Genomic DNA, 22,998 nt, shown 5'->3' on the forward strand with positions numbered 1-22,998 from the left:
ATACAGGGCAAAAGTTAAATATCAAAGGGGTGCTCACTACATGGACTTACCCAGTTATGCAAAGGGAAGTTCTTATGCTGTAAAGTGAAAAACAAAGGATGCAGAGCTACGTATATAGTATGTGTAACAAAGGCTCAGAAAAGAGACTAGAGGAAAATGAACCTTCCCAATGATTACAACTTATTTATTTTTAAAAAAATACTTTTTAGGGGCTGGGGAGATAGCTCAGTTGGTAGAGTGCTTGCCTTGTAAGCACAAGGCCTGGGTTCGATCCCCAGCACCAAAAAAAAAAAAAAAAAAAAAAACTTTTAAAAGTATTTTTAAAAAATATCTTTAGTAGTAGATAGACACAATACCTTTATTTTATTTATTAACATTTTTATGTGGTCCTGAAGATAGAACCCAAGGGCTCACATGTGCAAGACAAACTCTCCACCACTGAGCTACAAGCCCAGCCCAGATTACAACTTATTTCTAAGTCTGGCACCCTAACTGCTTGACTGTGACTACCTGCGAAAAATTTTCTTAATTTTTGAATAGGCCCAAGTTTTCTCTTATCATAAACTCTCATGATCTCCACCTCCCACATCCACATGTTGAGGTCCTAACTCCCAGTACCTTACACATGACTATATATGAAGATAGGGTCTTCCCCCACTCCTGGTACCGGGGATTGAAGAACGCTGGTTGCTCTACCACTGAGCTACATCTCCCACCCTTTTATTTTGAGACCGCATCTCACTAATTTGCCAAGGCTGGCCACAAAGTTACAATCCTCCTGTCTTAGTCTCCCTGGCAGCTGGCATTCCAGGCATGTACCATGGTGCCTGGTTGAAAATAGATAGGGTTTGTTTTTAAAGAGGTAATGAAGCTAAAAGGAGGTCTTCAGAGTGGGCCCTAATTTACTATGCCTGGTGTCCTTAGGAGAGGAAACGGGGACACAGATAGTACAAGGGAAAGACCAAGTCAAAACATAAAAAGTGGCCATATTCAAACAAAGGAGGGGCCCTCAAAAGAAACCAACCTTCCCATGATTTTAGACTTTTAGCTTCTAAAATTGTGAGAAATAAATTTCTGTTTAAGCCACTCACCCAGGTACTTTGATATGGCAGCCCTAGAAAATATGTCACAGACTCAAGAGTCAAGAATTCCTTCCCTCATGAACTACCAATAGGTAACATACACACTTATTCAATCTTTACCAAGCAACCTATGAAGGAAAACATATATATCGAAAACACACATATATACTGAAAAACACATCTGAAAGGTATGTGTATGCATGTACACACACACACACACACACACACACACACACACACACACATATAACTATATAAATGATTTTTTGTGTGTGCTGGTGATTGAACCCAGGGTCACTTTACCAATGAGTTGCATCCCCAGTCTTTTTTATGTTGAGACAGGGTCTCACTAAGTTACTCAAACTTGTGATCATCCTGTGTCAGCCTCCTAAATCACTGGGATTATAGGTAGTGCTGTCCACTGCGCCCATCTACAAAGACAATTTTGTTTTTTTGTGTGTGTTGTATTAGGGATTGAACCTGGAGCACCCGACCACTGAGTTATGCCCCCAAACCGTTTTTTTTTTTTTTTTTTTTTCCTTTTTGAGACAGAGTCTAAGTTACTTGTGATCCTCCTGCCTCAGCCTCCAGATTCATGAGATTATAGTCGTGTGCCACCATACCTGACTATGAGAAATATTTGAATGTGTATTTTCTAGATTAGGAAACTGAGAGGCTAAACAAGTTCATTAAAGGTACATAGCTAGACAATGAAACCTGAGTCATTTCCTTAACCACTATGGTCACACTGTCTTTCTGATGTGTCTAAGGGATTTTAATCTTCCCTCCACTTCCCATCACTTGTTCCCATTCTCTACTTATTTCTTTTTGTTTTGTTTTGGTACTGGGATTGAACCAGGGATGCTTAACCACTGAACCACATTCCTACCCCTTTTTTATATTTTATTCAGAGACAGGTTCTAAGATGCTTAGGGCCTTGCTAAATTGCTGAGGCTGGCTTTGAACTTGTGATCCTCCTGCCTCAGCCTCCTGAACTGCTGGGATTACAGGCATATATCACCAAGCCTGGCTAACAGACTGTTGTTTAGATGCCAAGTAAGGCAGTGTGATATCTGGAAAAAAGCACTAAACTTGGGGGTAATAATAATAATACCTCCTTGTAGGGTTGTTAGAATAAACATAAAAGGCTGATGTGAAGTGACTGGTATATGAACAGCATTTTGGAAGGGTCTCCTGTTGGTATGACTCAGGGAGACAGGGACCCCCAGTCTTATGCAGGCACTGATGGGTGATCCTAGGTAAGGTACTTGAATTCTCTGGGCTCCAGAATCAATTGTTTGCTGAAGCTTTGAAACTGAGATCTGTTTTTCCTTGTCTTGAAAGAAAGAAAAACATGTTATTAAAAAGTTATTGAGAATTTGTTCAAGATGTAGTAGGAACACACACACTTTCTTCTTGATGTAATAAAAAGATTAAGAGAAGAATAAAGGAAACACCTACATTCACTAGGTGCTTCAGTGTTACTTAAAGCTATGCTAAGAAACCATGTAAACTTTGGGCATGGTGGCACACTGGTTTAATCCCAGGGACTCAGGAGGCTGAGACAGGAGGATCATAAATTCAAGGCCAGCCTCAGCAATTTAGCAAGGTCTTCAGTAACTCAGCGAGACCCTGTCTCAAAATAAAAAATGTAAACAAAGCAAAAAAAAAAAAAAAAAAAAGAAACCATGTAAAATGCACCTCAAAAATGTGTTAGGGAGTCTAATACTTCCATGCCTTAGGCATGTGATAAACTTGAGGTGTTCTTTTCCCTATATTTTAAAAACTCTGTTAGTTGAAAGCACTGACATGTTGACGTGGAACTCAGTTTTCCCTGCAGTACTGGGGATTGCAATCAGCTTTGCACATGCTACACTCCACCGCCAGGCTCCACCCCTACCCTTTCTCTTTCACTTTGATACAGGGTCTCACTAAGTCACCCAGGCAGGCCTCAGACTTGCAATCTTCTTGCCTCAGCCTTCCAAGTGGCTGGGATTAACCTATGAGGAAGTTACAGTCTCACATTTGAAAGATGGAAATAAGATTTCACAAAGCTATCATCAGTATCACACAAGAGGAAACCTAAAAGCATGAACTTGCAAACCCCAGACTCATGCAGCATCATCTACCTGTCATGTGAGGAAACTGCGGCTCTGAGGCCAGTGGTTCCTGGGGCCCTATAACATTCTCCAAGATGCCAGGGACAGGTTGGGAACAAAAAGATCTACCCTCAAGTATCTCTCAAGTCTTATAAGATACTCCAAAATCGCTTTCCCACAGGTTTCTACCACACTAATCAACCTCTATAGTAAAAGCAACAATTCAGAGGAAACCTAAATGCCCATCAACAAGGAACTGTTTAGCTTGTGTTATGTCATCTATGCAAAGAAATACTAAGCAGTCATTTTAAAAAAGTGCTATAAAAGATGAGGTAGGTCCTATTCCCTACTGACATGAAAAGATCTCTATAACAAAAGGAGAGATTAGGTAGTAAAGAAAGAGGCACAAAGTGGTGATATTTTTAAAATAAAATGGATATTTTTGGTAAATAATCATATTAAAAAATTGCCTGTTTGGGGGGTGTATAGTTCTATAAATGTTAAGACAGCTACAGATTCATACAACCACTGCCACAATCAGGACACAGAACAATCCCATCATCCCCCAAAGCTCATTCGTGTATTGCCATCATACTCCCTACTCACCCTGGACTACTGATCACTTCACACTGTAATTGTTCTTTTCAAGAATATTGTATCATAAAGTCTATAATCTTTTGACATAGGCTTTTTTTTTCTTTTTTTGCAGCATAATGCCTTGGAAATTATGCCAAGTTGTTTTATATAGCAATAGTTTATTCTTTTTCATTGCTGAGTAATGTTCTATAATTCAGACAAATGCGCCACTGGCTTATCCATTTACCAGTCGTAAGAATTTGAGCTGTTACTAATTTGGGATTACAATGAACGGAGGTGCTATAAACATTTGTGTAAGTGTTCTTCAAGGGACAGGAGTTTTTATCTTTTTAGAGCAATGGTCAATAAACTGGTCTGTGGGCTGGTAGCTGTTTTTGCAAATAAAGTCTTTTTGTAAAGCAGGGGAAAAAAAAAGATCTCTATGGCAATTATTATTTTTTTTTAAAGATGTAGATTACACATCTGTAATTCTAGCAACTTAGGAGGTTGAGGCAGGAAGATCACATGCTCAAGACCAGCCTCAGCAACTTAGTGAAGCCCTAAGCAACTTAGCAAGACCCTAACTCAAAATAAAAAATAGAATGGGTTCAGGATGTGACTAGGTGGTTGAGTGCTCCCGGGTTCAATCCCCAGTACTGAAAAAAAAAAAAACGTAAAGGTGTACAGCAATGTATTCTATGCTAATATGTTAACATTTGTATTTTAAACAGTATTCAAAAAAATACCTCTGAAAGGCAACCCAAGAAACTGAACTTGTGGGTGGATGAACCAAAGTGACCGATGACAGACAGGGATGAGACCTTTTACCATGCACCCTTTCAAATATGACCATTGTGACTGCATTAGCTATTCAAACACTGATAACAAATTAACTCTTTTTCCATCTTTAAAACAGTCCTTTTCCTAAGGGAAGGTCTCTAGTCAGCAGAAGACTAGCCAGATGATTCTGTCAACTCTCCTGAGCTCTCCAATCCTCTCCTACTGAGTTACCCCGCAGGAGGCTAATGACTCCCCTATTACTCAGAAGCCCTAAACCCCAAAACTCTAGGAGCTGCAACTTCCTCAAGATGCCGGTAACTCAGAAATCCTCTTCCTGCTGTCTATAAAATCTGCTCCCCAGGAGTGTAAAATATACCCCACTACCTTGTCTCTCGGCACATTTCCACTATTATATCGTTCCAAGCATCTGTAGCATAGTATCTGGGCTCTCCATCTATTCTTAGAAGGGAAAATGCCAGTATCAAGGAGAATCCAGTAGTCACGTACTATGATTGTGGATGTCGGTGCCTCCCACACAGGCTGTGTATTCCAGGCGTGCCAGGTGGTTGGTCCTATCATCTTTAACCTGCATTTGGTTAGATACAGAACACAACCAAAGGGCACAGTCCAGGCAGGCAAAAACAAGTTTCAAACACCCACTCTGCCCAAGACACCCAGCTAAGTGTTTTCCTGCCTGAATCCTCATGAAATAACCTGCAAAGTAGATATTACTGTTTTCAATCTGACAATTTAGGAAACAAGAAGCTGCCAGGGATTGAACAGCCTCAGGAAGTCGCCTCAGAGAAGCAAAGTATATAAGGCCCTATAGCAGGACCAGGCTTCAATTCTGAAGGCAGGGATCTAGAGTCCAAAAACTTGGGTTCCAATCCACAGAATGCTACTTACCTACTATATGGTTGGTCAAATTGTGTAAGCTTATGGAAGCTCTGTTTTGTCATCTGGAAAATGGGAATAGTAATACACACCGCATAAGGTTACTGGGGTAACAAGACAGTGTTTGCATAGCATTAAGCACTGTGCCTGTTCCAGAGTAAACCATTAACCCAAGTTACCATTAGTTTATGCACAATTATCCTAGGTTTCTGAGTTCAAGTTGTGGCCTCTTTCTACACCACAGAGAAACTCTCCTAGTCTGGGAAGGAATTAGCTATAGTTACAGGAATTAACTTTGCCTGATGGATGAAGCATCAAAAGAAGAGACAGATGCACAGGACCAAACAAAATAGCAAGGAGCCTGCTCAGTCTGCAGCTAGAAAGGGCTATTCTGTAGGGTGCTCTGTGGTTTACTGGGGGAGGCAGAAAATGGAGATCTCACAGAAATGCTGACCTTTCTAAGGAAACTTGCTGGGGCACCTGTAGGAACATGAGTAGTTTTCTCTGTAAGCTGTGCAGGAGAGATGGGTTGGTGAACAGCTAAGCCCTGGGGCAGATCATTACAACTTCCTAGATGCTTCCTGGCACCACTGGCTTTGTAATGCTTTCAAAATGAAATTGATCCGAAACCAGGTCTCATCATCACTCATCCTTCCTCTGCCTCATCTTCTAATAGCCAGTGAAGTAAGCTGATTCCTGTTCCTGACTGCAGCTTCCCAAGGCCACGCATCTTGGCCAAGTCATGGGAGCATGAATGGGCTTGTGTCAAACTCTTTCTGAGGTGAGTTGATGGCCACTGATGAGCATGTGGGCAACAGTTCAGACTTCAAGTCTGGAAAACAAAGACCTAAACACAGCTCTTACTTCATACCCACCTGGGCCCTCAGACAAAGTCGTTTTACCGCCTTAGTCTGTTTCCCCCACAGGGATTGTGAATCACCAAGTCAATGAACCTGAGGAAGAGGTACCTGCTTTACCAATATAAACTGGCAACTTTCAGGACTGAGCTGAAAGAATACTGGTGGGAAAGGGGGAAAATAAATCAGTAATGCCCAAGTCTGATTCAAGAGAAATTAACTAACAAATCAGAGCTCTGTGTATCTGCACTATAAAGAAGACATCCAGTGGAACCAGTAGTCCCTGATTAGGCTCAAAGCTCCTCTCCAAAGCCCATCCTATTAAGGGTAGCCTTGCATCCTGAACAGGATGCCACTATAAAACTAGGGCAAGAGTCCAGGCTCTGGGATATTCGAGCTGTTGAAAATATAAAGTTTTTTTTTTTTTTTTTTCCTAAAGACAGATTTATAAGAATTGATGGACACTGAACTGAGAACTCATCCTCTTATGTTCTATGTCTGCTTTTAGGTTGGAATTTCCTGAATCCCTCTAAACTCCCAAAGAAACTCCTTGAAAGCCAGAAATTTGTCTTAGTCACAATATGAAGGTGCTATATAGTTCCAATGTCCAACCCTATTGGATATCCTGGCAAAATAAAACAATCTATCTTTTGGGGGATAAAATGTCCATCAAGTGGATAGTCTTGACCAGTTTCCTTGCTGACCCCTGGGCATTCAGACTAGAAGGAAAAAAGTGACATCAGCTCGACCACATCGTGGTCAAAGGCAATTTAGAAACTGGAAGGAGAGATTGCCTAAGATATCTCTATTCTAACTTGGTTTAGAGACATATCCAGCTTATAAAGCAAACAAACATTTCCTTATAGCTGTTACTACCGTCTGTTAATGGACTGGTATAAGAAGGCACAGAGGGAAAGTATAGGGATTGACTCAATATTCTGGTTGGGCTGGTGGCGCACACCTGTAATTCCAGTGGCTTAAGAGGCTGAGGCAGGGGGATCATAAGTTCAAAGTCAGTGTCAGCAACCTAGGGAGGCCATAAGCAACTCAGTAAGACTCTGATTCTAAATAAAATACAAAAACAGGACTGGGATGTGGTTCAGTGGTTAAGTGCCACCAGGTTCAATTCCTAGTACCAAAATACGAAAATACAAGCAAAACAAAACAACAACAAAAATGATGATGCTGGCACTTTCCTAAGTAAAACTATATAGAGGGAAAAATTAACTTACTAATAAATACTAATTAAAAGGTCAAGTGCTATGGAATAGTTGGGAACCAGTCGCTGCTATATATTGTCAGGAGCAGGGAAGAATGCAAATTGGCATTCTTGGCAAGTAAGAAGCTTTAAATAAGTCCTCTGATCCAGACAGCGCACCTGAAATCATCCCAGATGGGACAAAATCATACCTGAAAGATCTTCATTACTACTGCTTAATTAGAAGGGGAAAAAAAGTCTCAATAACCTTTCAACAGAATACCGAAATCATGCCATGCTACAGTCATTCAAACGTCTAATCTATAGCTCTAAATGTCGTAAAAGAAAACCTACCCGGGAAAAATAATGCTGTGTAGCGGGGGAAAAAAACAGGTCATAAAACAGCCATTTTTAAAAAATATTTATTTTTAGCTGTAAATGGACACAATGCCTCTATTTTTTATGTGGTGCTGAGGATCCAACCCAGTGCCTCACACGTGCTAGGCAAGCACTCTACCACTGAGCCACAACCCCAGTCCATAAAGCAGCCATTTTTTAGGATGAGCCTGACAATTATAACATAAAATATTAATAGTTTTATACTTGTACAAATGAGAAGAAATGGGGCTAAGCTCTGGTACCAGAAAGGCAGGATGGCTCTCCCCGACCACCAAGCATCTTCTGGGCAAAGGAAGGCGAAGAGGGCTGGCGGGGAGCAGGACCGATCTCTGGGGACCAATAGGAAGAGGCCACAGGGCAGCAAAGCATGCTGGGGGCGCCTGCCGGCGTAATGCATGCTGGGACCTCCAGGGGCTCAATGCCTTTTGATTGGCTCCCGAGTCACCCCAGGGCATGCCGGGAGGCCCATTTCTTCAGCCATCTAGTTTGTGGAGAGGCAGCTCCACAAGCGCCTGATAAGAGTCGTGGGTGCACTTCAGAGGGGGCAAGGCTTCTGGAGCTTTCACCAGGGTTCCTCACCACCAGATCTCCCTCATGAAGGGAGGTTAAAGAGTAGAGTACCTGCTGGAGTTGAAGCAGTAGCTGCCCCTGCAGCAGTGACTTCACAAAGAGGACAAGCTCCAGGACAGTGGGCCCCCCATCTCTGCACTGACCTAATTTCGCAAATAGGGCCGATGAGGTGTTTGAGACCCTCAAATTTGGAGCACTTCTACAACCCGCCCAAGAAGAGGAGGTAGCTGCATTACTAGGAAGCAATGCCACAGGTCCACCTGTGAAGGAGTGGGACTTGGCAAAGCTCTCTGGAAAGAGCTATATGGCTCAGGTTCTTCCTTACCCTTGGAGGCTGGCTCCTCCCCTTTAATCCTCATAGATAAGCCAAGGACAGGCTACACTCCACAGCACTCTTTGGAACACAACTGAGTCAAAGCTCAGCCTGAGGTTTGTTGTCTGCCTCCCTGCCTCCCATCCTCATCAGAGAGATCCTAGTGATCAACCTGGGGCATCAGGGATAGCAATAAAGGGTTTGATGGGTTAAAATGTTGCACATTACCCCTGCAGCCTTGGGTAAGTCACTTTATTTTTCAACTGTTTAACAGTAAGCACTTTATCAATAAATGTAAGCCCTTGTTAATGTCTAGTCTCCCTTCTTCTTCTTCTTCTTCTTCTTCTTCTTCTTCTTCTTCTTTTTTGGTACTAGGGATTAAACGTAGTGGCACTTAACCACCGAGCCATATCCCCACATACCCAGATCTTTTTATTTTTTACTTTGGGACAGGGTCTCACTAAGTTGCTAAGTTGCTGAGGCTGGCCTTGAACTTGCAATCCTTCTGCCTCAGCCTCTGGAGTTGTTGGGATTACAGGTGTGTGCCCCCATGTCTGGCAATGTCCAGTCTCTAAAATGAGCCAAGATGTGCTGAAGTGAAGTACTAAAAACTAGGGTTGGGCACGGTGGGACACACCTGTAATCCCAGTGACTCAGGAGGCTGAGAATTGCAAGTTCAAATCCAGCCTCAGCAACTTAGTGAGACCCTGTCTCAAAATAACAGATAAAAAGGGCTAAGAATGTGGCTCAGTGGTTAAGTACCCCTTGGTTCATTCCCAACACAAAACAAAAACAAAAACAAAACCTAGGGACAGTGATTTAAAAAGCAAAACAGCTACATTCCCGTACCCAAGTCTATTCCTTTCTGTACGTCTAGCTCTTCACAATGACTTAATGCTGTCACCGAGTAATGATTCACGAACATAGCTGACAAAATCACCTGGTGAACTAAAAAATCTACATTCCTTACTTCCAATCTACCCATCATGTCCACTGCAGCAGTTTCTAGGAATCAGTCTTGTGAAGGCAATTTGTTTTACATTCTTGATTCTGTCATTTATTTCTCATAGGTAAATTGGTTATGGCTCTTTGGTGGCACTTTAAATTACAGAAATATCAAAATTTCAAATGTCCAGATCTTTCCTCTAACACATGTTTCTGTCTGTTCAATATCTCCCTTTGGCTGCTTTAAAGATCTCTTGAAATCAATATGTCAAAAACCAAACTCTTGAACTTTTTTAACCTTAGCACAAATATGGTCTTTTTCTAACATTTCCCCCACCCTCCAACAGTATATCATGCACTCAGCTGCTCAAGCCTAAAATCTGGGCATCGGAAGCAGCCCAGAGTTGGAGTCAGAATGTCTGGGCTCAAATTTCAGTTCCACACTGACTTTGGACAAGTAAGTTTGCTGATCTCTCTGGACCTATTTGCACAGCTATGAAATGGTAATGATGATGATAATATCTACCTCAGTTAAATGAGTTAATATTTAGCACAATGCCTGGCATTTGGTTAGTTGACCATTCCTCCCTTACATCTCCTCTTACCAGTCAACCATCAAGACTTAGACTTTTCTACTTCTATCCCCACCGCCCCAGTACATATGACATCACCAGTCTAAATGCAAAAATCTCCATTTAGAAAGATTAAAAAAAAATGCATTAGTGTAGTACATTGTTTGAAACTCACCAATGGCGTGCCATTGTTCTTAGGATAACAACAAAAACCTTTACTATGCAATTCCAATCTCCAGTTCCTGGCCACATTGCTCCTGCTGCTGCTACTCCTGCTCTTCTTCTTCCTCCTCTTCTTTTTTTCTCCCCAGGGCACTTTAACCACTGAGCTCCAACCCCAGTCCTTTTATTTTTCATTTTGAGGCAGGGTCTCACTAAGTTGCTGACCTTGAACTTGTGATACTCCTGCCTTAGCTTCCCAAATGGCTGAGCTAGCTGTCCTCTTCTTAAATGTACCACGAACACCCTATCATAGAGCTTTTGCACACATTATTCCTTGTCTGGAACAGTGTCTTCTTGTATTCCCACTACAGTTTTACCCAGTTAACTCTTAGTATCTCTCAGCTCTGGATCCAAAAGTTACTTTCTCAGGGGAACTCTCCCTCTGCCCTTGCAAAGTGGATCAGTATTCCCTGTTGAAAAGCCATGTGTAACTTTCCCCCATGGAATTAGGTACAACTTATGATTATATGCCTACTGATGATTATCTAATTGTCCATCTCCCCCACGAGTCTGTATAATGTACAAAGACTGTTAGAATTTGCTTATCACTGTATCCCAACACCTAGCACAGTGCCTGGTACAAAGTAGGTATTCGATAAGTGTTGAATGAAAGTTCTTTGATCCAGCAGTTTCACTTCTAGGAATTCAGTCAAAAGAAATATGCATACAAACTATTCCGGCTGTTAAAGTACTACTATTGCTACTACCATTAACTCCTGACATTGATCTACTCACTAATGCTGTCTCATATACTAATTCATTTAACCCTCACTTCAGCTATATGAGATCCCTGTTATTACCCCCATTTTACAGATGAGAAAAACTGAGGCATAAGGGGTTAAGTAACTTGCCCAAGGAGGCACAGCTAGGAAGTAGGCAGATTCAACCAGGTCTCCTGGCTCTAGACCCTAGCTCAAGCACTCTATACATTATGTACCTTATACATTATAATAGATATATTTTATATAAACCGCAACTGATGAAATTTAAAATTATGCCATATGGGTTGGGGTTGTGGCTCAGGGGTAGAGCTCTTGCCTAACATGTGTGAGGCACTGGGTTCAATCCTCAGCACCACATAAAAAAGAAATCAATAAAATAGTACCGTAAATATTCAAGCTTCGTTTTATATGGGAAGTTTGAAGAAATACAAATCCCCCAAATTAAAAAAAAATTTTTTTACAAAGTCACATAATTACAAAACTGGAGAGACTACTGAATTGTAAACACCCCCTGGCTTCCCCACCCCCTGCACCTACACTTCACATATGGTCATATGAGAATGCAAGCCTCGAGTCATGGGATTTAGGAACTATTTGAGGTTTTGCAGAATGCATCCTTCACATCAGTGCAATTGCCTGTATGAGACCGTTTCCTACAGCAGCAATCTTTGGGATTAAGGAAAAACTCATCAGTCACTCTTGGGGGAAAATGAGATCAGAAATGAATGTCTGCCTTAAGAATGGAAATCAACTTTTGTTCAGCAAAATTCTTGCTAACTAGATTTGGAAATCTAAATGCCGTGTTTTCAAGCTCTTAACACCAACAAAAATAATGCTAGTGTGAGTAAAGTTGGTAGTTTACTTGTAGTAATACAATTTGAAAATTTTAAAGATCTTTTTTGGTGATTTCAAATGCTTTTGAAACATTATACAGATAATTAAATCATAAAACAATGGTTACTGTGAAAACTAATGATTTTTTTTTTTTTTTTTTTTTTTTTTTTGGGTGCTGGGGATCGAGCCCAGGGTCTTGTGCTTACAAGGCAAGCACTCTACCGACTGAGCTATCTCCCCAGCTCCGAAACTAATGATTTTTAATGAAATAGTTACCTTATCTGAAGCTCACAGCACAGTCTGGTTAAGGGCCTTGTTCCTCCAGAAAAGCTCAATTTATCTGGACGGGGTTAAGATGCACAATTCATTCTATCTTCTTTCTATGACAGTCTTTCCTAATAAGGTGATTCCCGATAGTTGGATTTCTAAAAATCCAAACCCAAACACTTTACAATTTTTATGCTAACTCCTCCCTACCACCACATCTGTGAAAGATAAAAATAGAGGATTGGCCAAATATATAATCGTCCATTCACTACATAGGAGACTGCTGAGTTGTTAAAACCAAGATAGATTTGTATTGCATGGTCTGGAAAGATGCCTGTAACAAAGTTAGAAAAGCAAGTTGTACCATGGCATGTTGGCGCACACCTAAAATCCTGGTTACTGGAGAGGCTGAGGTAGGAGGATCACAAGCTCAAGGCCAGCCTTTGAAACTCAGGGAGGTGCAGGGTATGAAAGATGGTGGAATGAGACAGACATCATTACCCTATGTACATGTATGATTACACAAATGGTATGAATCTACATTGTGCCCAACCATAGAAATGAAAAGATGTACTCCATTTGTGTACAATGAATCAAAATGCAGTCTGTAAAAATAAAAAAATAATTAAAAAAATAAAAAATAAATAAAACAAGAAGGGCTGGGGTTGTAACTCAGTGGAAGAGTACCCCCCCATACTTACCCTTTGCCCCCAAAAGACTAAGTTGTAGAATAACATTTGTATGCATGACTTAGTCCAATTGCTTTTAAAATTCTTGTATGCATACTTCAGTCTTTTGAGCAGAAAAAGGTCTAGAAGAATTCACATTAAACCATTAACTGTGCTTGCCCTTAGGGAGCAGAATGGGAGAAAAGAAGAACCATTGTACGTTTTCTGATTTGCTTCTATGAACAGGCAGCAGGATCCGGTGATTAGAGCTCAGGCTGCTGAGATTTGAATCCAAACTCTATTACTTATTTAGCTGTGGGATCTTGGGTAGGTGACTTAACCTCTCTGATCTCAGTTTCCTCAACTGTAACAATAGTATCTCCCTCAAGGGGTGTCTGAGAATTAAATGAGCATAATTATATACACATATAACATGAGTTAAATACATGTAAAGTGCTAAGAACTATACCTCTCACATAGTAAGTGCCACATATTTTACTGCAAATTTTATAGATTAACTGAAAATCCCCACCAACCAGCCCTGCATAAACAATATGAAATAATATATATTGGGGCTAGGGTTGTGGTTCAGTGGTAGAGTGCTAGCCTAGCCTGTGTGAGGCACTGGGTTCGATTCTCAGCACGCATACAAACAAATAAAGGTTCATCAACAACTAATAAAAAGGAAATATTATGTCTGGGGGTGGGGTGATAAAAAAATAAAAAGCCCCAGGCAATTTTGATCATCAGCTAAACTTGCTATTGACTCAGAAGCCAAAGGCAGGGCTAAGCCAGTGGGAATGAGGTTGAGTCCCAGCTGGGGAATGCAGGAGAATTCTGGAAGCGGAAAAAGACCATAAAAGACAAGAAAACTGCAGGTCTGAAGGCCGGGTGGGAAGCGCAGGCTGGAGGGACTCCGCGGGGAGAGGGCAGGGAGTGGGCCTGGAGTCCTGCCCTGGCTTGTGTGGGAGAGCCCACAAGCAGCTATTTTCCCCCTGCCTGAATCTATGACAAGATGGGGCGCGCTGGGCAAAGGTAGTCAGCAAGCCGCCAGCCTTGGCTGCTGGGTCCTCTACCTGGGCCCCTGTGAGCAGAACCCCGCCTCCTCAGAGCTCCCGGGCCTTGGAGACATTTCCCACTCAGGACAGTTAAAGCCTCAAGGCCTCTGGTCAGCCAGTTTGGGGTGAGAAGCCAGGCCTATAATCCCCTCTGGCCTTACCAGTGCCCCAACGCACACCATAGTCCTGTCCCTGCTGCTCGCTGGGTTGACAAGAGTCTGAAGAATTCCTGATGGTAGTTCCTGCTTATCTATAGAATGACTGGCCCTTGCCTTGCCACAGTCCTCAAATTTGGGGGAGGAACCTTCCTAGAGAAATGTATGAGCTTTCCTGTACATGATGCATTCCAGGGAATCAGAGGCTTCCTGAAGCAAATGAGACCCACAGGTCAGAACCCTGGGCAAAATAAACCTACTTTCCCAAGTATTCAGTGCAGGTTTTCAAGGTTTCTTGGTAACAGAAATATCATTCTAAACTAATCTTAAGTGGTTCTTTTTCTTTTTGTTGCTGGGGATTGAACCCAAGGCCTGGGGCATGGGAAACCACTGATACCACTGAGCTATGCTCCCAGCCCTCTGCTGTAGTCTTTACGGTACTGGGGATTAGAACCCAGGGCAATTGTGCTTGTGAGGTAAGCACTCTACCAACTGAGCTATACCCCAGCCCTCTTATGTAGTCTTCAATCAGCAAAAGCGGAGTCACTGAGATTAAGGGGAAAGAGAAGAGGCTGGAACTGCACCGTCTTAGCCCCAATCGCCCCATTTAACCCCTAAGTTACCACAGTCCTAGGAGAAAACAGACCTCTCCTCGTTAGGGCTCTTTACGGCCTCGTGAGGGAGGCAGCCCACCAGTCCTCCCACCTCCTCTCTGCGTGGCCCTGGCCCTGAGCCCTCTTCTCAGATGTTAGACTGTGACAGACCCAGAGTTGTGAGCTCAAAGCTGGCACGGAGTGGGAAGGAATCTGTCCGCTGGGCTTGCTTTCCGAGGGTCAGGCACTTGGGTTCGTTGCCCAAGCAGCAAGACCCCAGCTTCTTGAAGTTCAGCAGCTTCAAGGCAGCCGCAGCCGGCAGGGATTTCAGTAGCTGGGGGAATCTGCAGACCACTGACACTCCAGGTGACCCAGAATCGGAACAGGGGTGCAGGATTTGGCTGGGGGAGTGGGAGGAAGGGAGACAGAGACCATAGAACTCCTCAACTCAGAGTCCGGGTTGGGGTGGGACGGGTGAGGAAAGACAGAAGAGGAACAAACAGAAGCAGGGCCTGCTGAGAACTGTCAGTGTGAGTGATATGGGCCTGGTATCTGAACCCTCCCCACTCTCCCCAACCTAAAAGGAGGCCAGAGCTCACTGGACAGAAGTGCCCCCACACTCCAGCTTCTGGTGATTAACAGAGGCCTTGGGAGGGAACAGGAATTCAAAGCTCTTGGGTCAGAAGTTAACTATTTCCCATCTTCCTCCAGTTTGGCTGGGTTCACTATCTTTCCTACTCCCACCCAGATTCCCAAATGGTTGGTAGCTCACACTTAAGGGGTCAGACCTGGGTTCAAAGCCTGTCTCTACAACTTGCTAGGTGGGTGACCACGGCTAAATTACACAACTACAAGCCTAGGTTTCCAAGTCAGTTAAATGGGGCCCATTCCACCCACCCCAGGAGGCTTTTGGGAGGATTAAAGGGGCTTATTACATAAAGTACATAGTGTGATTCTGGAATGCAGTAAGCTCTCAATAAATGGTATTTAGGTTGATATTTTGTTAACCCTTCCAAGCCAGTTCTGCTGCCAGCACTGGTGATGGTGGGTAACTAAATGAAAAGATGGGGGAAGTCCATGGACAGACAGCATCCTCTAGTCTGAGAAACGTCAAGGGAGTCAAGAAGGGAGCTGGAGGTGGGACCTGGTGGCCCAGTTCAGAAGAGACTTTGGGAACGCTGGACTCCATAGGACTACAACAGGGCCCTCAGTTGTCTCTCCTGACTTTGCCGCGCTGCCTCCTCCGTGGAGGGGCGAGACCATTCAAGCTGCTTCCACACTGCCTGCTGCTCACCGGCTCCTCCGCCTCGCGCTCCATGCTCCAGCCAGATTGAATGATTTCAGTTCCTGGAACCCATCGTGCTTGCTGTTCCCCTGCCAGCACATTCTCTGCCACCTCTACTGCCCCAGTTCTTCCTCTGCCTCCAATTCAGACATCATTTCCTATAGGTCCCTCCAAAAACATGTCAGCAACCCTTGCTACAGGACTCTATTATTCCCTTTCATCCCACATTCAATCTCTCTCACACACACCAGTATTTATTTTGTCTGTTTCTCCACTAGCATCTAAGTGACCTTTGAGAGGTTTTTGCACATTTTGTTTACTTATGTATCCCCAGGACCAGGTACTGTTGTACCTGACACTTAGTAGGTATTCAACTAAATAGTTGTTGAATGAGGGATTCTTTATCAAAATTGTCTTATGGGCCGGGGATGTAGCTCAGTGGTGGAGAGTTTGCCCAGCATGCATAAGGCCCTGGGTTCAATCCCCAGAATGAAACAAAACAAAACAAAACAAAAAAGAAAGAAAGAAAGAAAAAGGAAAAAAGCATTGCCTAGGGAGGACTGTTTCCTCTAATCAGGAGCTCACTGAGGTCAAGAGCAGTGGGCCTTGCTTACCTCTGAATATCCAGCACCCAGGAGATATGCAAAAACACTTGTTGGCTGAATGACCATTTCAACTTGGCCTTGGATCTCAGACACTTCACTTCTCTATAATAAGGGAGAAGCTGAACTTGACTACACCAGCCAAATGAGAAGGTTGCTGCCCTCCTCCTCCACACTGGCCAGGATTAAAATCTCACCCAGGAAGATGTTTTCACCTGAGGAATTCACAGCCCTTTCCAGATTTCCTTCCTGCTTTAGGGTAAAGAAGCATTAGGCAAATAACGGGAAAAATATTTTCTTCCAACACAAAGGACCAAGTACATAATAAAGACCTGCTGTCTCTTAGCATAGGACCAGATGAGAAGCAGGAGTCCAGAAAGGGTGGGTCTGATAAGAAGACTTGTTGGGGCTGGAGAACCCAGAAGAGATCCAGTTACTTCAGGACAGAGAAAAGCTGACATCTCAGTGTAAGACACAGTGCTAGGATCCTCAGGTAACCCTCATTTAACCCAGCAATTGTGCTCCCTGGTATGTACCTAACAGATGTGGGTATACAGGTTTATCAAAAGATGTGTACATTCAGGGCTGGGGAGATAGCTCAGTTGGTAGAGTGCTTGCCTTGCAAGCATAAGGCCCTGGGTTCAATCCCCAGCACCGCAAAAAAAAAAAAAAAAAAAAAAAAATGTGTACATTCAGACGTGGTACACACTTGTAATCCTGGTTACCCAGGAGGACAAGGTAGAGAGATTGCAAGTTCAAGGTCAGCCTCAGCAACTTAGCTGTGTCAAAATTTAAATAAATAAATATAACAAGGGCTGGGCTATAGCTCAGTGGAAGAGTGCCTAACCTAGCATAGGTAAGGGCCTGGGTTTGATTCCCAGCACCACCAAAGATAAATAAGAGAAAAAGAAAAAAAAGAGTTGGCGGAGGGATGGGGAGATAGCTCAGTTGGTAGAGTGCTTGCCTCGCAAGCAGAAAGCCCTGGGTTCAATCCCCAACATTGCAAAAAAAAAAGTTGATGGAACAATATTAGTAATAGCCAACAACATTACTCACATGTCCATCAACAGAACATATATGGTCAAATAGGAGGATACTATAGAACAATGAGAATCAACTACAGATGTACCCAGAATTATGCAAGAATCTCATGATGTACAGTGAAAGAAGCCAGATCCAAGAGGACACATGTATGATTCTTACATAAAATTCAAATATAGGCAAAAATTAATCTATGGTATTTGAAGTGGGTGCAGTGGCACAGGCCCATAATGCCAGCAACTTGGGAGGATTAGGCAGGAGGATTCCAAGTTCAAGGCCAGTCTCAGCCACTTAGTGAGACCCTGTCTCAAAATTTTAAAAAAGGACTGGGGGCATATAGCTCAGTAGTAGCACTCGTTGGTCCAGTCCCCAGTACCTACCCCCTGCCGCACACACAAAAGGAAGAATGGTGGCCATCTGGAGGGAAGGGGCATCTGAAGGGCTGGCAATGCTGTCGTGTGTCCTTCTCTCCCTCCCTTCCCATCATCCTCAAAATGCTTTGCAGAGAGATAGTTTGCGACCTCAGGAACTCCATGCTCATTGTGAACAATGCCCTCCTTATGCAGCAGGAAGGAGAGGACACCTGCATGGTAGCCTAGGAACAGAGTGCCGTGGAGGAGGTAGAAGGGAGACTAGAGGTTTGAGACCTGCTCCCCAGGTACCGCTGATGGCGATTAGCGCAGAGTCTTCTGCAATCAACCCTATTCTGCTGTGGAGCCAGGAAGGCAGCCAGCTGGGCTCAAAGGCCCAGTTCCCCAACCTTCATTCCTCAGAGGCTGTGGAGGCAGCCAACCAGGATTTAAAACCTGTCCTTACTGCCGATCGCCCCAGTGACCCCATTTCACTACTAAGGGGAAGTTATCACCACCTGCTTTGCAATATAGCCATAAACAGAAAATAACTAACATTAGACTAAGTTCCCCAAAGGCAAGGACTTTGTTTGGTTCATTGCTTTAGGTGCACTTCTAGATGAGGGTCTGATATACATGGACGCTAAACACATGTTTATTGAAAGGATGAAAAAGGCAGAGCCCAGAGGAGGGACTTTGAACTAAAAAGCAATTTTACACCAAACACTGAAATAATCATCCTCAAATTAACTCATGCTCAGATTCATTACCAAACTTTGACATTTCCTATGGTTAGCTTTCAATCATACCCAAAGGCTGACTAAGGGTCCATTGTACCTGCTGAGCGGCCATGATGATGTCCTGGATGACTGTCATTAAGCTACCTCTCTTAATTGCTCATCATTAAGGATGGGTAGATAAAGGTAGGTCTTTCACTCCTAATCACTGCACTAATACCACACAAGTTCCAAGTTCCCAAGTCCCATCTCTTTTTTTCCAGACCACACCTGAAGGACTGTGGAGCCTAGACTTGTAGGGGTCAGGGTAGGGGAACATTCCTGCTCAACTTCTCCATATTAATCTCTTGCTCTTAGTCTAGTCATGCCCCCACATCCTTCGAGACTGTATCTAAGCCAGCTCCCTCTACAGAAATGTTTCTGGAAAACCTAAAATAGAAAGGAATACATGACTACAGGTGTTATTGGTGGTTGTGGGACTGAGGATTCCAGCATTCCACTTCTTACTTTTTAGTATTTAAAAAAATGCCAGGAACTCAGGAATCAGAAACTTCCATTCAAATCCCCGCTGGTCCCTGCAACAATGACTTCAGTGAAACCACAACCAGTCAGATTTCTTCTGCAAAATGGGCTGAGCTTCACAAGGTCATCATGATTTGTGCAAATACCTACCGGGCATCCTATTAAGTACCATGTCCTGGACACATACCAAGAGGTAAAAGCCATGCCTGGGAGCTTCAAAGGAATCTGCAAGCTGTTCAGCCTGGAGAACTGAATACACAGTGTGCCTCTGTTTCCCCACCTTTAAAACCTCTGGCAGGGCTAGGTTTCAGAGTTTCTGAAGTTCCAACTCTGAGATTAAAAGCTCAAGTTACTTAATATTTACCTTACCTGCTTCAAGGGAATGTTAGGAGGATAAAGCAAGCTCAGAGTTGTAGAAGGACTTTGAAGGGGAAGAAACACATGCAAACAAGGCATTAATTATATCAGATAATTTCTTTGAGCTCAACTTCATAGACACCCATAATATTCATAACCCAGGGGCAAACAACAGGGGCAATTGTTTCTTAGCAATATGGAAACTGTTGTCAGCTTGGCCAATCTTGAGAGTTTGTATGTGCCTGCAGGATAACCCTTTCAACTGGCTGGATTCAGGCTAGAGTGCTCATGTTTTAAGAGTGGGGTGGTGGGGTGGGTGCAATGGTCATTGAAGACCAGGGGTAAAAATACCCATAATTTTTGTTGGGGAGTCTCTGTTTAGAATTTAAATTTTAAATTTTTATTTATTTTTTAAGAGATGGTGGCCAATGGCACATGCCTGTAACCCCAGCAACCACAAGGCTAAGGCAGGAGGATTGTGAGTTCAGTCAGCCTCAGCAATTTAGTGAGGTCCTAAGTAACTTAGCAAAATAAAATATAAAAAGGGCTGAGGATGTGGTTCAGGGGTGAAGTGTCCTGGGTTCAATCCCTGGTACCAAAATAAATGAATAAATAAGAGATGGCAATCTCCTTATGTTGCCCAGGCTGCTGTTGATCTCGTGAACAACAGATCCTCCTACCTCAACTTCCCAAGTAGTTGGGATTTATAAAAGCACACCCCTGCACCTGGCTTGGGAAATCTCAACTTACTGAGACCAATTGGGCCCAGAAAATTGCCTTTAAAGAAAAGGTGGTAGCCCATTTCATAGGAAGCCTGCCCCATGTTAGCAGAGAGGCAAGGTGAGCCAAGCACATTATCATACTCTTTGTTTTAAAACCCAGGTGTGTTCCTGTCACAAGCCCACCATTTTCACAACCATAAACCAGACATCCGAGAAAGCTGAATTTCCTCAAAAGGTTTAAAATGCCTTACGTCACTGGGAAGCACTGGCCAACTCAACCATGAAATGGAAAACCTGATCACTGCTTCCCCCCAGCAAACTCAAGCCTGGTGAAGTGACGGCTAATCTGATATTTCTTGCTTCAGTAAAAAAGATAAGGCACTGACAACACTCAAAACCATAGCCCGCTTTCAGACTAGAGCAGAGAACTTGACAATGGAGGGGGAGGGGTGTGGATTTGGCAGAGGTCTGGTTAGCAATAAAGCTTCCTCAGGGAGCCGGAATTGGATTTGGGGCCCTGCCCAAGTTAACGTTTTTTACAGGTTGGCTCAGTTGCAGTTTGTTAGCCAGCCAGTAATAAACTCATGTGCAAGAATTTAAAGTTTATGAGGCATAGCCTCTTAATGCCTCTACTCGGCTCCCTACAGCCAAGGGTTTAGGAGCCTGGCCTAGCCTGGGTGTTAATTGTTTTGTCAACGTGCAGAGTTATTTGGGAAAAAAAATTTTTTTTTTTCTTTTTCTTTTTTAAAGGCTTCTACAGATTCAAGGCCCTCAATCCTCTTTTGAAGAAACAAAGGAGAGCCCATTGGTCTTCCAGCACTGACACCCCCACACTCGAGTTATGGGCATTTGTGCCTAGGTTAAGGAGCACACTGATGAAAATACTAGGAAAATGCCAGGAGCCAATGGTACTTAATGTTTTGAAAGCCAAGTTACTATAAATCCCTTCTCAGAGAAATGCATAGGCACGTCCTCTGGAACTCCACCCAAGAATCCTGGGTTACACCCCGGTTTAAGAACGTGGGTTTGATCCCTGGGAGAAACCCCCCATTGTCCTCTCCACTTGGAGGGAAAGAACTTCCCACCAGTTGGCAGCTGCGTGGGTCTCATGACACACTTGTTCTCCGCACCAAAATGACCCCCCACTCAAGTTTTTGAACTTGCGGGGTGGAGTAATTAGATTAAAATGTGCTTTGATCTCTCATCCACCGACTCCATAGCCCAAGGCCGCTGGCTTGGGACACCACTCTCCTCCCGCACAAGTGATCTAGCATCCCAGTACCAAGACGCTGGGGGACGGGAGTATCCTTGGTGCGTGATGGCTTCAGCCCAGGTGTGCCAGGCCGTTTGCAGGCAGGCTGCAGGGACGCAGGCCCTCCGGGAAGGGCAGGGTTAAGAGTGCATTCCAGCTGCCCGGGAAGAAGGGGGACGGGGGAGGGGAGCGCGGAGAAGAGAAACAGACCCGGTCTGTCTGTCGGAGACACAAAGCACGGTTCACAAAGGGGGCCCGAGAGGGGCGAAGGGGGCTGCCCGGGGCACGGCTCATCCCCACACCTGCGCGGGGGTTGGGGAGGAATGTGGACCGCGCATTCCTCCGCTGAGGCCAGTCGGGGAGAGCTTTCCACGTCGGGGCTGGGTGAGGGGCTCAGCCGGGAGGCTTCAAGGGGTCAAGGCACGCAGCGGCTGCGGGGCAGGGAGGAGCTGGACGTTAGAGGGCGCTACGCTGTCCAGCCTTCTCCGTTAGCCATTCACTCTCACCCCAAACTCCAAAAGGTTTTCTGTGTCTCTCCGGAATCTGAGGTGGAGCCAGAAGTCCCCTGCCCTACCGTGGACACAACTTGCTAGGGTCACAAGGCAGCGAACCACGTGTGGTCCCCCGCAAGGAGGTTCCACACAAGCAGGCTTCGGAGGGTCTTACCTTTTCTCATCGCCTGGCCGGGCTCTGGTTCCTTGCCTCCTACCTCCAAGGTCACTTCAGACTCCCCGAAGCCCACCCGGCACGGCTCCGAAGCCGCGCACGGCAGCCAGCAAACCTGTGCCTGAAAGGCAGCGGGGAAAGGGGAGGCTGGGTCACTGGCGTGCCCTATTCCAGGGAGTCCTTGCCCGGCACCCGGGGCTACCTTGGCCCCAAGGAGTCCAGCCCCAGGTTCTCCCGACGCAACCGTCGCGTGCGGACCCCGCCCGCCCTCCAGGGAGCAGTTCCGGTTAGGGCCAGGGCAAGGCACAGGAGTACCTGGAGTAGGAGGAGGAGGGACGCAAGAGGCCCTCTAAGGAACCCCATGGTTGGAGAGAGAAGGATGAAGAAGCTGCCGCGACGGCAGAACGGTGCTCTGCTCTACTCAGCGCCGCTTGGAGCACCGCGACTCGCGGGAGCCAGCGGGAGGAGGCCAGGTGAGCGCAGGTAGGCGCTGATTGGTCCAGCGTCACAAGTTCCCGCCCCCTCGCAGGTGGGGCCGAACCCGGCGGGCTTCTGGCCCTCGCGAAGCCGGGTCCCTAGTGCACTCGCGCTCTCCAGCCTTTCAGGGGCTTTTCCAGCAGGGACTCGACAGTCTCGCAGGTCCCGGATTCAAAGGAAAAA

At 44.6% G+C, this 22,998-nt stretch overlaps 1 protein-coding gene across 1 annotated transcript in view; it reads right to left on the bottom strand.

The window, feature by feature from the left end:
- Cdh3 (cadherin 3) overlaps positions 1–22,790 on the bottom strand; it is a 44,789-nt gene extending 21,999 nt beyond the window's left edge. Inside the window, exons 1-2 of the mRNA XM_047530015.1 lie at positions 22,654–22,790; positions 22,339–22,459 (exon numbers count right to left, since the gene is read on the bottom strand). Coding sequence (XP_047385971.1) covers positions 22,339–22,459; positions 22,654–22,701 — 169 coding nt within the window. The 5' untranslated portion in view covers positions 22,702–22,790. The remainder of the gene's footprint in view (positions 1–22,338; positions 22,460–22,653) is intronic.
- Positions 22,791–22,998: the final 208 nt, after the last annotated feature.

The sequence above is a fragment of the Sciurus carolinensis genome, chromosome 16 (genome assembly GCF_902686445.1).
Source record: "Sciurus carolinensis chromosome 16, mSciCar1.2, whole genome shotgun sequence".
Taxonomy (NCBI): Eukaryota; Metazoa; Chordata; class Mammalia; order Rodentia; family Sciuridae; genus Sciurus; species Sciurus carolinensis.